At 37.4% G+C, this 14,312-nt stretch overlaps 1 protein-coding gene across 1 annotated transcript; it reads left to right on the forward strand.

Moving 5' to 3' along the window:
* Window positions 1–674: 674 nt before the first annotated feature.
* On the forward strand, window positions 675–1,256 carry LOC141719157 (uncharacterized). The gene has a single exon (XM_074521537.1). The coding sequence runs from the start codon at window positions 675–677 to the stop codon at window positions 1,254–1,256; it is 582 nt and encodes a 193-aa protein (XP_074377638.1).
* The last annotated feature ends 13,056 nt before the right edge of the window (window positions 1,257–14,312 follow it).

Consider the following 14,312-nt stretch of genomic DNA (forward strand, 5'->3'; position numbering starts at 1 on the left):
GCTTATGCCACTAAGGTAAAAAAATGCTTCTTTGTCATTTGAAATTTTTGAACTAAGTAAAATAGGCAGGGAAAACAATAGTCGGGCGGATGCCCTCTCCAGTCTAGCTTCGGCTGAAATATAGAGCCTGACCGGTTCTATCTACCTCACTGAAGCCAAGACGCATTCGATCGAGAAAAAAATGTCTGGAAATTCACCAAGGCACTGATTGGATGGCTCCGATTCGAAATTTTCTGGAAAAAGGATTCCTGCCTTTAGACTGAAGGGAAGCCCTAAAAATAAAATACAGGGCATCTAGCTACACAATTGTCGTTGGAAGGATGTACCGCCGATCTATCAGCCAGCCCCTCTTAAGGTGCTTGAATACAGAAGAGCAACATCAAGCTCTAGAAGCGGTACATGAAGGAATCTGCGGAGAACATCTGGCCGGTCGGTCTCTCGCCTTTAAAATCCTTCGTCAAGGATTCTTTTTGCCGACTTTGCGAGACGATGCAAGTGAATATGCGAAGAAATGTGAACAATGTCAGTTGTTCGCCACGGTTCCGAAGCAACCTCCTGAAGAAATGAATTTTGTCCTTAGCCCCATTCCATTTGCCATGTGGGTCGTGGACATTGTCAAAATTCTCCCTACTAGCACCTAACAGGAAAAATACTGCATAATTGCCATCGACTACATGACTAAGTGGGTCGAAGCCCTACCTTTATCCGCTATAACCGAGGAAACAGCTAAGAAGTTTTTTCTAGAGAATATAATTCTCAGATTTGGAATTTCGAAAATTTATATTTCAGACAATGGAACCCAGTTTGTTGAAAATAAGTTCCGAAGGTTTCTGCATCACTTCGGAGTTCAGCAGAAGTTCAGCTCAGTCGCTCTAGTTACGGTCGAAGTGGGTCTAGAGTCTTACAGAACTGAGGTCTATAATGTGAAAACCAATGACTTCGGATTAAGGGCGAATGTGGACCTATTAGAAGAGGAAAGAAAGGATGCCCACCAAAGGAACATGAAATACTTACTACAGGTAGCCCAACACTATGACTCTGGAATTAAAAAGAGGTCATTCGGCAATGGAGACCTGGTCTTAAGAGAATTAGCTGCATCTTTCCCGACGAGACAAGGAAAACTTCAGCCGAACTGGGAAGGGCCTTATAAAGTAATTGAGGTCGTTCACCCAGGAACTTACAAGCTAGAAACACTGGTTGGCGAGGCAATCAAAAACACTTGGCACGCCAGTCAACTCCGAAAATTTTATCAGTAAGAAAAATTTCTTTACCAATTTGTACTTCTTTCTGAGTTTCATGTGAAAAGTGTAATAATCTAATGATCAATAAAAATGCACTTATTTCTCACAAATTTACTTAAAAAATCACTACAAACTGAGCGGTCAAAGGAGTATTATCTAGGGGCGATCCCGAAGAAGATAAACCCTTCGGCCGAAACGTTTGTTTGCTTCAGATAAAGGGCAAATGGTTAATATCTAGGGGCAATCCCGCAACTTAATATTATTCACCCCATTACTGTTATTTAATTTTAATTGAAAATGAATACATATAGCAAGGACGAACGAGGAACGTCTAGGGGCAATCCTGGAAAAAGACTTTCCCCTTCGTCCTTCCCCCATAAGTTCAATCACTATTGAATGAAAAGCGATATTGCCGAAGAACGAAGAAGGCCTTGTCTAGGGGCAATCCCGAAGAAGACAAACCCTCCATTCTCCCATCATGCGTAAAAAAAATTTACATGTAAAACCTGGTGAGCGAGGAACGTCTCGTTTCGGGGAGATCCCGAAGAAAATGAGCCCTTTCCCTTCTAAGTTTAGTATTGCTCGAATACTATTCTTCATTTTTCCATGTACCACTTTTTGACCAATGGAACGTGAAAACACTGGTCTGGGGGCAATCCGAAGAAGGCTACCCCCCTCCGTTCCTTTGCCCAAAAAGACTTACCTTTCTAAGTGTTATCGGCCCGGCGTTCTCTTCGGCTTTAAACCTCGGTCCTATAACACTTGGGGCCGAAGAAGGACATGAGAAAAAAAATTTTTAAGGCAAAAATTAAGCCAATAATCAAGAGATATTGTACAAACACAAAAAAATTTGCTAGGCAATATAAAAAGCCGAAGATGCAATAAGGGAAAGAAGGATGTATTAAAACTTAAAAAATACGGCCTGAAGGCAAGTTAAAATTACAAGGCCCGAAGGTAGGAGTATCAATCACAAATTTAAAAGTCAAAGGATTTAGGACTGAAGGTCCTCATCCGAGAGCTCTTCATCTTCGCCTGAAGAAACTGCAGGGGCTTCCACCACCGACTGATTGATAGGATCCTTCAGAATATCATCTAGCAGCTTCTTATAGTCCCAGCCAAGGCTGTGAGCCTTCTCCTAGACATAATCAGTGCTAAACTAGAAGCAGCGCTCCTCCGTCTGTTCCAACTGCTTCTTCTCTTTCGAAGCTTCTTGCGAGAACTCTTCAGTTGGACGTTCCGGTGGCTGATCCTCCTGGTGGCCCTAGACAGGTTTCCCTCCAGTCTTTCTTTGTCATCCTACAACACCTTGGCCTGAACGATCAACACCTAATTTTGGTTTTGCACCCTCCTGAGCTCCTCTACGGCTGTCATGGCCCTCCTCTCCAGCTCCTTCACCTCGGCCATCCGAGCCTCCATATCTCTGACCTTCTCCTCCACGGTAGCAGCCCATGAAGCAGCCTGCAAAAATCACAATGTACAAGGAAAAAATATGTCAGACGAACGAAGAAAAAAGAAATAAAATAAGAGGACAAGGGGCCGAGTACATGTACTAGAACCGAGTGAGCAAGAAAGTGCCTGTAGTCAGCTCCCGAAGGATGTTCTAACGCAAGTTTTCCCGAAGGAAGTTCTTGCCCCTATAAACCCTTCTCCTGCCATCTTAAACTCCAGACAAGAAAGGACTAAACACCCTGGGTCGCTTCCTGAGGATTGTTCTACAACCAAAAATCTCCAAAGAGAGTTCTTGACTAAGAACAAACTCGCATGCCCTCTTTAAACCCAGTGGGTGCCCCCTAAAATAGCAAAACCCAAAAAAATCCTCCAAACTACCCAGAAAAGATATCCCACACCCAAAAAACAACACAAAAACACAAAACATAACCCAGAAAATGACCTCTGGACCCGCATGCAAACAACAAAAACTTGCACAGAAACTTTCAATGTGCTAAAAAGAAAATGGAATTACTGATTTGAAGATGTTGTTTGGCTGAAATGGGATGATCAGGAAAGGTGGAGTTGTTGCTGCCCGTGATTGAGAGAGCTTAGAGAAATCTTATTTCTATTTGTATCTGGTTATTGGAAAGTGATAAAAAGAAAACTAGAGTACACCGTGGTTCTTTATATAGGCGCCTAAAATGGGTTTGAGTGCCAAAAGGGGCGACATTTGAGGCACTTTTGAAATGGATGTTCCAGATTGAAACGGTTGAGATTCAACTGCTGAGATTAAGCCATGAAATAACGTAACAAACAGCTGTCACATTAAAGCACCCATGACACTGCCACATGTATGAATGAAAATCGAGGTAAGACCGAAGTAGTCAATTTAGAGTTTCTTCACCCCAAGATGGGCCTAGACTGATGTCCATCGCCCCGCCCGACGGCCCAGCCGAAGGATAGAAACATGTTGGCTATGGGCCCAATACGGCCCATCGAGCGAATGTCCATTTGGAAACTATATTGTTGGGAAGAAGGTCCAACAGGCCCAGAAACTGAAGACCAAGTCAGCCTAGGAGACTGAGGCCCACTTTTGTTCCAACCGTGGGGATCACTCAATCAAAATTCCCCCCTTTTCGCTCCTCTTTATGATGAAGGTGTAACGGACGAGGCATTAATGAGAATATTAGGTATAAAACCCCTTGGAAAGTAAGAAATAGACAATTGACACACTCATTCTTTCAAACACTCTCTACTTTCTTATATTTCTAAAACCCACTTTACATCCAGATTCTCATTCTCACACCGGAGATGAATCAGGGGATAATCCCTCACATTCTCTTCCCTTGCAAGTCGCAGCAGAAGAAAATTCTTGAGCGTCACAAATCTATTCTATCAAACTAGAGGTTTTGAATTCTGTTAACAATAATATTAAAATTTATGTTAAACTTAGCATATTTTACCAAAAACTAAAGGTTGAATACCTACGGTAACTATATTAAAAATTAGAATATGTATTATTGATACATGTAATCAATTAAAAAAGATTATAAATAGTGTTATATTATTAAGATAATGATACTTTAGATCCATTTTTAACCAATATAAATTATTAATATCAATTTTATTATAAAAACTAACATGATTAATTTTAATATTAAAAATATTATATAAAAACATTTAATATTAGAAAAATATATATTCAAAAAAGGGATTTTAGCATAGTTAATTACTACCTCCGTACCAACGGGATATATATATGCACTATTTGCATGTATTTCGAGACTACTATAAAATATAGTTTCATAATGTTTTTTTCAAAAAAATTTTTTTGAATAAAAGTTTAAACATAAAACTTTTATTCAGAAATTTTTTTTAAAAAAATATTGTGGAATTATACTTTAAACGAGTTTTGAAAAGCGTGCCGAAAAGTGATGTATAGAATTCAATGGGACAAACGGAGTACAATTTTTGATCCATAATAAGGTTTACAGGAAATACCCTTGGGAAGCTTACCTATGTCCAGTTAAGTTCTGACAACGGTCAGAATATTAATTGCAGATTCACCCTCGTGTCAGTACAGCTCATTTTTTAACCTTTGGCTTGAAGAAATTAATCCCAGGCCTCCTCCCTTCCCACACGGCCGCACTTGGCTTATAAATACCAGTCCTCTCAAACCCTTCTTAATTCACGCTTTTTTTTTTTTAATTATTTCTCTTCCTCCTCTCAAACCCTTCTTCCACATCATTCTCTTACTCTCAAAATGAATTCAGCAGCAGCACTGATCCTCTGTTCTATGAACAACTCCAAAGTATACTACCAAACATCTCTCCATCTTCAACAAACAAGGCTGCTTTCCATTCTCAAGAAATGCCAATTTCAACTACTATCTTCATCTCTCTCCCACGATCACAACCATCTTCTCTCTCTGGTGTCACCGTCTCTCGCTCAAGTCATCAGAAACTGCAGCACTCCGTTCGAAACAACTTACTAGTTCTGATACTCAAGAAGATCAAGTTAGACTCCTCTTGAAGTATGATCATGTCATGCACTTCTTGAATCCACTTTTGAGGCCAACTGAAGTTTATAAAATCAAGAAAACTGGAATGCCTGTTTATGTTTATGATTGTTATAGGAACATGTACGACATGGTGTTTAGGCTTTGGGGCACAAAAGCTTATGTCATTGCTACAACAAACTGGTTTCAATTTTGTGTTGATCATGCCTTTCTTCTTAAAACAAGGAGGGATTTTTCAAAACTCAAGCTACACACCTTCAAAAATTATAAGGTTTGTTTCCTTAGCTTCCATAATTCATAAATTAGTTATGCTATAAGTTTGGATCCAAGAATCCAAGGTTTATCTAGTTAAACAATTCCTAAATGTTTAGGGTGAATAGTAACTTTAAAATTTAACTCTGTGTTTCTTGATTTTGATTAAAAGATCAAGGTTGTTTAAAGGTGGATCTAGTCTCCCATAGACATTCCAAGGATCTTTCATTGGTTAAAAGCTTCAAGTAAGGTATAACTCTTCATGATCTTAGTATTGAGTTGTTTGGTATAAATGGTTATGATGATGGAATGATAGATCAAGTGTAGTAGTTGTTTTATCATGTTGAGATCTTAGTTGTTAAGTGTTTTTGTTGATTTTGGGAGTTAAGAGTAGCACTAGTTGTTCTTGATGATTCTTGGTATGATTTGGGCTTAGTTTAATGGTTTAATGTTGGTTGATGAGTGACATTATCATATGGTTGTACTGGGATTGATTGATGGTGGTTTGGTGTTGAATTGATTTGGTAAAATTTTGGGAAATCACGTAAACATAGTCGTCGTAATGCCTGATTTACCTTAGACTGTTTTGTTCTTAACTTTAGATCCCGTGAACTCACTGTAAGATTATGAACTTTGCCATGTTTAGATAGTTCATGTTACGAGCTTCATTTTGATATGTCGTTTGCCTAAATACGATGAGAAATGACCATTTTAAGTATCGGCGTTTCGCGAGCGAACCCCGAACCCTCGAGTAACTTTGAGACCATAATTGAGACCCTTAAATGATTAAGCGAAACACGAGAGAATTATGTCAAGTGAATAAGGAAGTTAGTAAAGTTCTCGCGAAAGAGTCGCCTTAAAATTCGTAACGGTTAATTTATTAAAATTAGTGGAGACGAGGGTACGCAAGCGATTAACGCAAATCTTTAAGCGTATAAGTAACCGTAAGCGGCCGTTAGGGTATGAGAGAGTTTTGACTAGTTTCTAAAGCGACCGTGGTCTAATTCCGGCTTATGTTGTTGTTCATAGGTTACCAGAACCACTCTAAGCTTAAGCCTACCCCGGAACACTCAGGCAAGTATTCTACCCGTATAACTGTTATTGTGATGTATATATGTATATGCATTATCTTGTGATAAGTGCATGATTGTTATTAGCAAATCTTGCGATATATTGGAGCATTTTGATATGATATATATGCATGCCTATTTCGTAATCTTGATATCTAATTATTGATTCAATTGTTATAAACTGCATAATACCTATGCTAGAGATAGGCATTATTTGCGTATACCCTTAGTATTGGGGACCCAAAGGTTAACATTTTTCTAAACCGGGAGGCGATGTTCCGAGTATATTATATATATATATAGTTTTCAAAACTATTAATCGAATAATGTTTATTTGATAGTTTTACATTATAAGTGAATATTACTTTGAATATTCATTCGAGGACTTACGACTCCATTTATTTTATTAAATAATATTCATTATTTTCGTAAAGAATATTGCTTCGTTATTCGCCAAGTATTCGAGAAATGATTGATATCGTCAATCATTATTACCTTAAATATTTTCATAAAGTTATTTTCAAAACTTTTACTTCATTTGCTTTGATAAAAGCTGTTCGTTATTTGAATATTATTTATAGCATAATATTCAGATATACTTTGATTATCTTGGAATTGATTTATTCTATCAAATCATCCTTATTCCAAACGCTTTCAAAGATATTTTCGAGTCTTCAAAATGATTTTAAAGGCTAGAGCGGATCCCAAAACTTGTTTTCAAATTTAAGATCTTCCTTTCGAAGGGGATTTAAATACTCACTTAAAAATATGAGGGATCCGGCTCTGTGGTGTATTTTATATTCGCAATGAGGTTGCTATTTTGAGAAAACAATTTGATTACTTGACCAAAGTTCGGGAAGTAAGTCCATCTAATTGAGTCAGCATAAGCGACAGGCCGGGGTACGGTCTAACAAGGTGTAGGAGGCTGGGTCATAATTCATCAACGCGTGAGTGGTCGGGTAACGGTCTAGCGCGAGGTCCTAATGCGGCCAGGTTGATGACCGGCGAGGAATTCATCCATCTACTAGTAGAAAAGGTTACTTAATGGGTATCTTTGCCTGATCAGCAAGATATCGGGTTTATGCCAAAGTTTTTCTTCTTTCCAAATTCATTGGGTATTATAACTCTGTTTATACTTTTCATAACAGAGGTTTTCAAGGAAAGTATGAGATATATATATATATAGGTGTATATATATATCATGACTTAATGAAATATCTCATAACTTCATTTCTTTTGAAAGATATTTCAAAGATTGAATCTATTCAAGTCTTATCTTGTAGTCTCATCTATGTGATGAACTTTTGAAACTGATTATAGCTTGAACGGTGGTAGTTCAAGTAGTATTCGAAAAACATATAAGTATATTGGAGTATCTTGTAACTTCATCTTTTCAACTTATATCTAGTTAATGATTATCTTATGCATGACAAAGATTTTCAGAAAAATGTTGAGACAAGGTTAGATATATGAGATCACCTTGCAACGATATTTTTATACAGTTATAAACTGGAACTCTGTGTATATTATACATGTAAGACGATTTCAAAGATTTTGAAAAGTATATATGTATATATATAATGAATATTTTGCGACTTCGTCGCATTAAGATATCAAACTTGATTCATTTCTTCTTGACCAAGACTTTCATGAGTACTATGAGAATGCTCATGAGTACTATGAGAATGCTCATATATTGTTAATTACAATACATGTTATTTTGGTGGGCTTGTTGCTCACCCTTGCTTTATTCTTTCATCACACAATAACAGCTAGACATGATGAACAGGACCAAGCTCCCAATTCGCGAGCGAATAGGAAATATTCCGCAGTTACCTGTAGGCATTGATGCCGCTGTAGCTGAGGTAGGAACTACCAATAGGCTAGGCTTTCAACTTTTGATTTACCAGTCTTATGTATATTTACGAATTCTAATAATGGCAAAGATTATGTAAATCTATTCAGAAACCCTTTTGAGGTGTAATGACTTATAATTGTGGAATAAAATGACTTGTGTTATTTTTGGTATTCATCTCTGAGACTATAACTTGTGGTGTGTGTGCATATTGTGGGGTCACAATACGCAGTAGTTGCTTGTTTGTTAAGATTGAGTGTTATTAAGGGTAATGGAACTCGTGACAACCCGGATCCCCGACCCCGGATTTTGGGGTGTTACAGAAATGGTATCATAGCCCAGAGTTATAAACCTCAGAGATGATGCGTCGTTAAAATGATAAGTTCACTAAGATAATAAGAACTCTTGCCAAGTTCATAATCGGACTACCTAACGTAGTACTGACAGTTACAACCCTTATGGGAACCCTTATAAATATCATGAAGTAACACAGTTTGTTATCGTATATGGTAGTGGGACTCCGAACCCTAAAGTTCAAGAGCAATAATATGATGATGTTTTACTATATATTGGGGATTAGATTGTGGATCCAATGGAGCACCCTAACGAGGGACCAAATGATGTTCAAATTAAGGATGTAACAATTAAGGATGTTATCCCAAAAGGGATTGTTGCTGAGAAGGATCCCGTGGAGGATCCTGACAAGAATGAAGAAAGGACCATTGAGGAATTGATGACCGTGGTTAGGGCGACTACCAGAGGTAGGATTGGCTGGTTATTACCGTAGGTTCGTTTAAATTTTCCAAGATAGCAGCCCCTTTAATGCGGCGTACTCGTAAGACTGAGAAGTTTGAATGGACAGAGAAATGCGAGAACAGCTTTCAAGAACTGAAGCAAAGATTGGTGACGACCCCTATGTTGGCATTGCCGGATGGAAAAGGAGATTTTGTGATATGTAGTGACGCTTCGCATAAGGAATTAGGGTGCTTCTTATACAGCACAACAAGGTAATCGCGTATGCGTCAAGACAATTAAGGGAATATAAAATTCGATATCCCACCCATGATCTTGGGCTCACGGTAATAGTTTTGCCCTAAAGATTGGAGGCACTACTTATATGGATAGAAGTGCAAGATTTACACAAACCATAAGAGCTCAAGTATATTTCCACGCAGAAAGAGCTCAACATGCGCCAGAGAAGGTAGTTAGAGCTAATCAAGGATTACGATTATGAGATTCTTTATCATCCAGGGAAAGCCAATATGGTGGCTAACGCCCTTAGTAGAAAGGAGAGACTCAAGATGATATTGTCTTTGGGAGAGTTAATAGGAGATTTTGAGAAAATGAAAATAGAAGTGAAGGTAACCGGAGCCGGTACTGAAAAGCTGTTTAAGATTGTAATGCAACCCGAATTATTGGAAAAGTTCATATTGTGCCAAGAAAAAGTGATGAATGAAGGCAGAGAGCCAATGAATAGAGAAGAGATTAATACCGAGAAAGATGATAAGGGAATAATGAGGTATTCCTACTGAATTTGGGTTCCCAATGTTCAAAAGCTTAAGGACTGGATCTTAGATGAAAGCCATAGTTCGAGGAATAAGATTTAAGGCAAACCCTGAACATGATAGTCAGGGAGGTCTCCATCAAGAAAGAAGGAACCCATAGCATAATGAAGTGGAAAACAAGGATTTTAACGTATAAGATAACCCCAATTACGGGAGAAGGATGAAACATTTCATACTGAGAAAACATAAGTTGAGCAAGTTAGGGAGAACCAGGATGATACTCCTATGGGGAAATTCATGGACCTGCCTAAACAAAACTTATACTTTTACCCCCAACCACCACCCTGAGGAAACAATGCGGCGGGAAATTCTTTCAGGACCTTTAAGTCACTAAGCTCTCAGAGTTCCAAGAAACAAGTTGACCCAGTCGAGGCAAGAGCCTAGCTAAAGGAAATAGAGGAATCATTTGAGATTTTAAATGATTGACGAAGCGCAAAAGACTGTTTTTGCCACCTACCTTCCTAAGAGAGAGGCCACCCACTGGTGGAAGGATAAGGAAGATAGAGATAAAGTGTAGAAGTTTTAAAACCAGGCCAGAGGCGGACAAGTATGATGTATCATGAATCTAGGTTGTGAAAGTCGTCAAGGTTCGTCTGAAGTACATAAATCCAGAATGACGGGATGTTTGAAATTAATGCTTATGTTGTGTCGTTTCATGAAATGGTTGTCATAAAAATGAAAATAAAAGACTGAAAGGGGAATGAGTATAAAGGGATATTTTAGGAAATAGAGTTGAGAAGCGATAAGGGAGTTAGGTATGTGAAACCCTAAGAAACCTTTGCAATAAATATGGAGAAGTATGTCATCATCAGCGCGAGGGTGACTGATCATGAGATAAAGTCAAGGTTTGAAGGCATAAGTGATACGTATAATTAATCCCCTTTAAGTTGAGAGTATTCGATGAAACTTTGAGATAGACCGATGGATTAATAAGGAAAAATGGATGGACTGAGGAGACAGGATAACAAGAAATTAGGAAAATGGGATGAAGGAAGTGACCTTCAAGAATGTGAAGTGTATGTAAGACCGGTGGCTTGATACCCAGAAAGGGAGACGCCATGTATAAAAGATATCCCAATATTGAGATGACTGTTGAGATAAATAACAGAGGTAAATGAGTAATTAGAACAAAAAAAAGTTCACTTTGAACACGACCAATATTTTCCAGAACATCTCTGCTATCATTACCAAATCATGCAAGAAAAGCGGATAACCGTTATTATCTTTTGGAGGCCATATGGATTGGCCTCAGTTTGGAAAAGGATGTTACATAACACTAAATATAGACTATCGAGGTGGGAATGATTGAATGAGATACTGTTAGATATATTTGAGATGCCATGTCTAATATGATTTGTGTTTAGTTTTCAGAACTTAACAACAGGACATATCAGGACTTACTGAAATCAGGACTTACTGGAAGTCAGAGCTAAATATCAGAACTTAAGTTGTCAGAAGATGTATATCAGAACTTAAGTGCGGGAAGACTTTCAGATAAGGAATGAAGCTGATTTACAGGAGAAGATCTGGACTAAAACAATAAAAGATAAGCATGGAAAGAGTTAGAGGACTAGAAGACTTGTAGAAGATATTTGATTGATATATTTTAGGAGACAGAATTGTATTCCATATCAATTAGAATATATCTTGAAACTGTGTACTATATAAACACAGGCTTAGGGTTTGCACTATATGTGTTATCATTATCGAGAAGATTATACATTGTAACCTAGCAGCTCTTAGTGATATTTATTCATCACTGAGAGAGAACATCAGTTCATATTGTAACAGAGTTTACTGAATATACTTGACTTTTGTTACATACTTGTTTTAAAATCAATTTAATTATGTAAACACTGTATTCAACCCCCTTCTACTATGTTGTGTGACCTAACAAGTGGTATCAGAGCTTATCTGTTAACACATATACAGTAAAGATCCAAACAATCATGTCTGAAGAAACACAAACTCCAACCAAGCCCACCTAAAACTCAAGATGCTCAAAACACTCAAACTCACAGTCGATATGAGACTATTAGGGTTCCCATACTGAGACCTTCTGAGTATCCCATATGGAAAGTGAAATGGCTATGTTTCTAGAAGCTACATATCCAGAATACCTTGATAGGATTAATGAAGGACCATATAAGCCTACCAAGCTCTCTATTGTAGTTGCAGATCAACCAGCAAAGTCCATACCAAAGGAGAAAGGTGATTACACAGCTAAAGACATCTCATCTATTTCCAAGGATGCAAGGGTAAGGCATTTGCTGCATAGTGCCATTGATAATATCATGTCAAACATGGTAATTCATTGCAAGACTGCAAAGGAGATATGGGATGCTTTCGAGAAAAGATGCCAGGGAACTGATGCAATCAAAAAGAATAGGAGGTCTATACTCACTCAAGAGTATGAGCACTTTGATTCAAAAGCTGATAAGTCATTAACTGATTTATATGACAGGTTTGTCAAACTCTTGAATGATCTGTCAATGGAGGACAAGGAATATGATCTTGAAGATTCAAATCTAAAATTCCTTTTAGCTCTTCCTTAAAATTGGGATTTGAAGTCTACTACCATAAGAGACAACTTTGACCTTACTGAAACTACTCTTGATGAAATTTATGGTATGCTCAAGACTTATGAACTTGAGATGGATCAAAGGAGCAAGAGGCATGGAAGAAAGTCAAGGACATCTGATCTTAAAGATAAGGAGGAATCTCCTAAAGTGGTTGCCTCAAAGAGGGGCAAAGGAAAGGCTCTCATCATAAAGTCTGATTCAGAGTCATCATATTCTAATGATGATGATTCAGAAACTAAAAGTTTATCTGAAGCTGATGTTAATGCAGAGATGATGCAATTGTGTGCTCTAATGGTGAAGGGTATCACAAAGATAGCCTACAAGAAATTCAGAAAGGGCAAGAAGTTTTCCAAGAAAGGTGGAAGTTCTGATAAGAAAGGGTTCAGAAAGTCTGAAGGCAAAGGAGGAAAGTCTGACAGAGGAGCCAACTTATATGTCAAATGCTACAACTGTGGTGAAAGAGGCCACATATCTCTTGACTGCAAGAAAGGAAAAAGTGACAAAGGCAAGGCACTTGTCACAAAGAAGAAAAGTTGGACAGACACTTCAGATTCTGAAGATGAGGTGAACTATGCCTTGATGGCAAATGCTGATAGCAGCCCTGAAACTGCTAAATTGAAGGTACCTCAAACAACTTATGCTTTTCATACTGATAATATTACTGAGTTGATATTATATCTTAAAACCATGTTCATTAGTTATAGAGATCAGACTTTAACATGTGAAAGATTAACATCTGAAAATCTTGCTTTTAAAAAGAGAAATGACTATTTAGAAAAGGAGTTAGTTTTTCTTTATCAAACTAAGAAAGAAAGAGATGATGCTTTGTATGTTAGAGATGAAGTGTTAAAATTGAATGAATCTCTAAAAGCTGACTTAGAAAAGGAAAGAGAGATTATCTGAACTTGGACTAACTCTGGAAGAATAACTCAGAATTTACTAAGTAGTGGAAACTGGAAAGAGGGCTTAGGGTATGGAGATGATAAAAATGAGAAAGGAACTGTACACATTGAGCCAATTATTGTTAAACAGACTGCTAAGCCAAAGGTAAATCCTGTTAAGTTTGTAGCAAAAACTGTAAAGTCTGATTCTGAAAAGATGAAACAGTCTAGGACAGAAGTCAAAGAAATGTCAACTTCTGACAAATTAAAACAGGATAAACCAGCTGAAGTTAACATAGGCTTAATGAAAAAGAAGCAACTTAAGCATAAGCTGAAAGAAATTAGAATGTGAACAAGGTAAATGAAGTTAAGAAAAATAGGAATGGAAAGGAAGGTGTGAATAAAAGCAATAATTATATGTCTGTTCCTAATGCTCCTAGAAAGAAATGTTACAACTGTGGAAACTCTAATCATCTTGCTTCTTTTTGTAGGAAAAATAAAGATATAAACTCTTTACCTCCTAAATCAGGAGTTAAGAGTCAGTCTGTTAGGTTTAAACCACATAATCCTTGTTTTCATTGTGGTAGTTTATGTCATTTTATTTATACTTGTAAGGAATATCATAGTTTGTACTATGATTATTATCCAATAAAACCTTCTTCGAAGAAAGTTAGTATAATTCCTTCTATTGTAAAGTCTGATGCAAAGTCTGATATAAATTCTGATAAACAGCATGCTAGCATAAACTCTGAAATTAAATCCGCTGCAAATGCGAACAAACTTAAAAAGGCCAAAGGATCCAAGCAAGTTTGGGTCATTAAAACTAACCAATAGTAGTCTTTGTGATTGCAGGGCAACAAGAAAAACATCCTAGTTCTGGAAAGTGGATGTTCAGAATATATGACTAAAAATAAAGC

The sequence above is a fragment of the Apium graveolens genome, chromosome 4, assembly GCF_009905375.1.
Source record: "Apium graveolens cultivar Ventura chromosome 4, ASM990537v1, whole genome shotgun sequence".
NCBI lineage: Eukaryota > Viridiplantae > Streptophyta > Magnoliopsida > Apiales > Apiaceae > Apium > Apium graveolens.

Excerpts from the sequence above, each read along its gene's own strand:
- LOC141719157 (XM_074521537.1), top strand. The coding sequence starts at position 675 with ATGACTAAGTGGGTCGAAGCCCTACCTTTATCCGCTATAACCGAGGAA.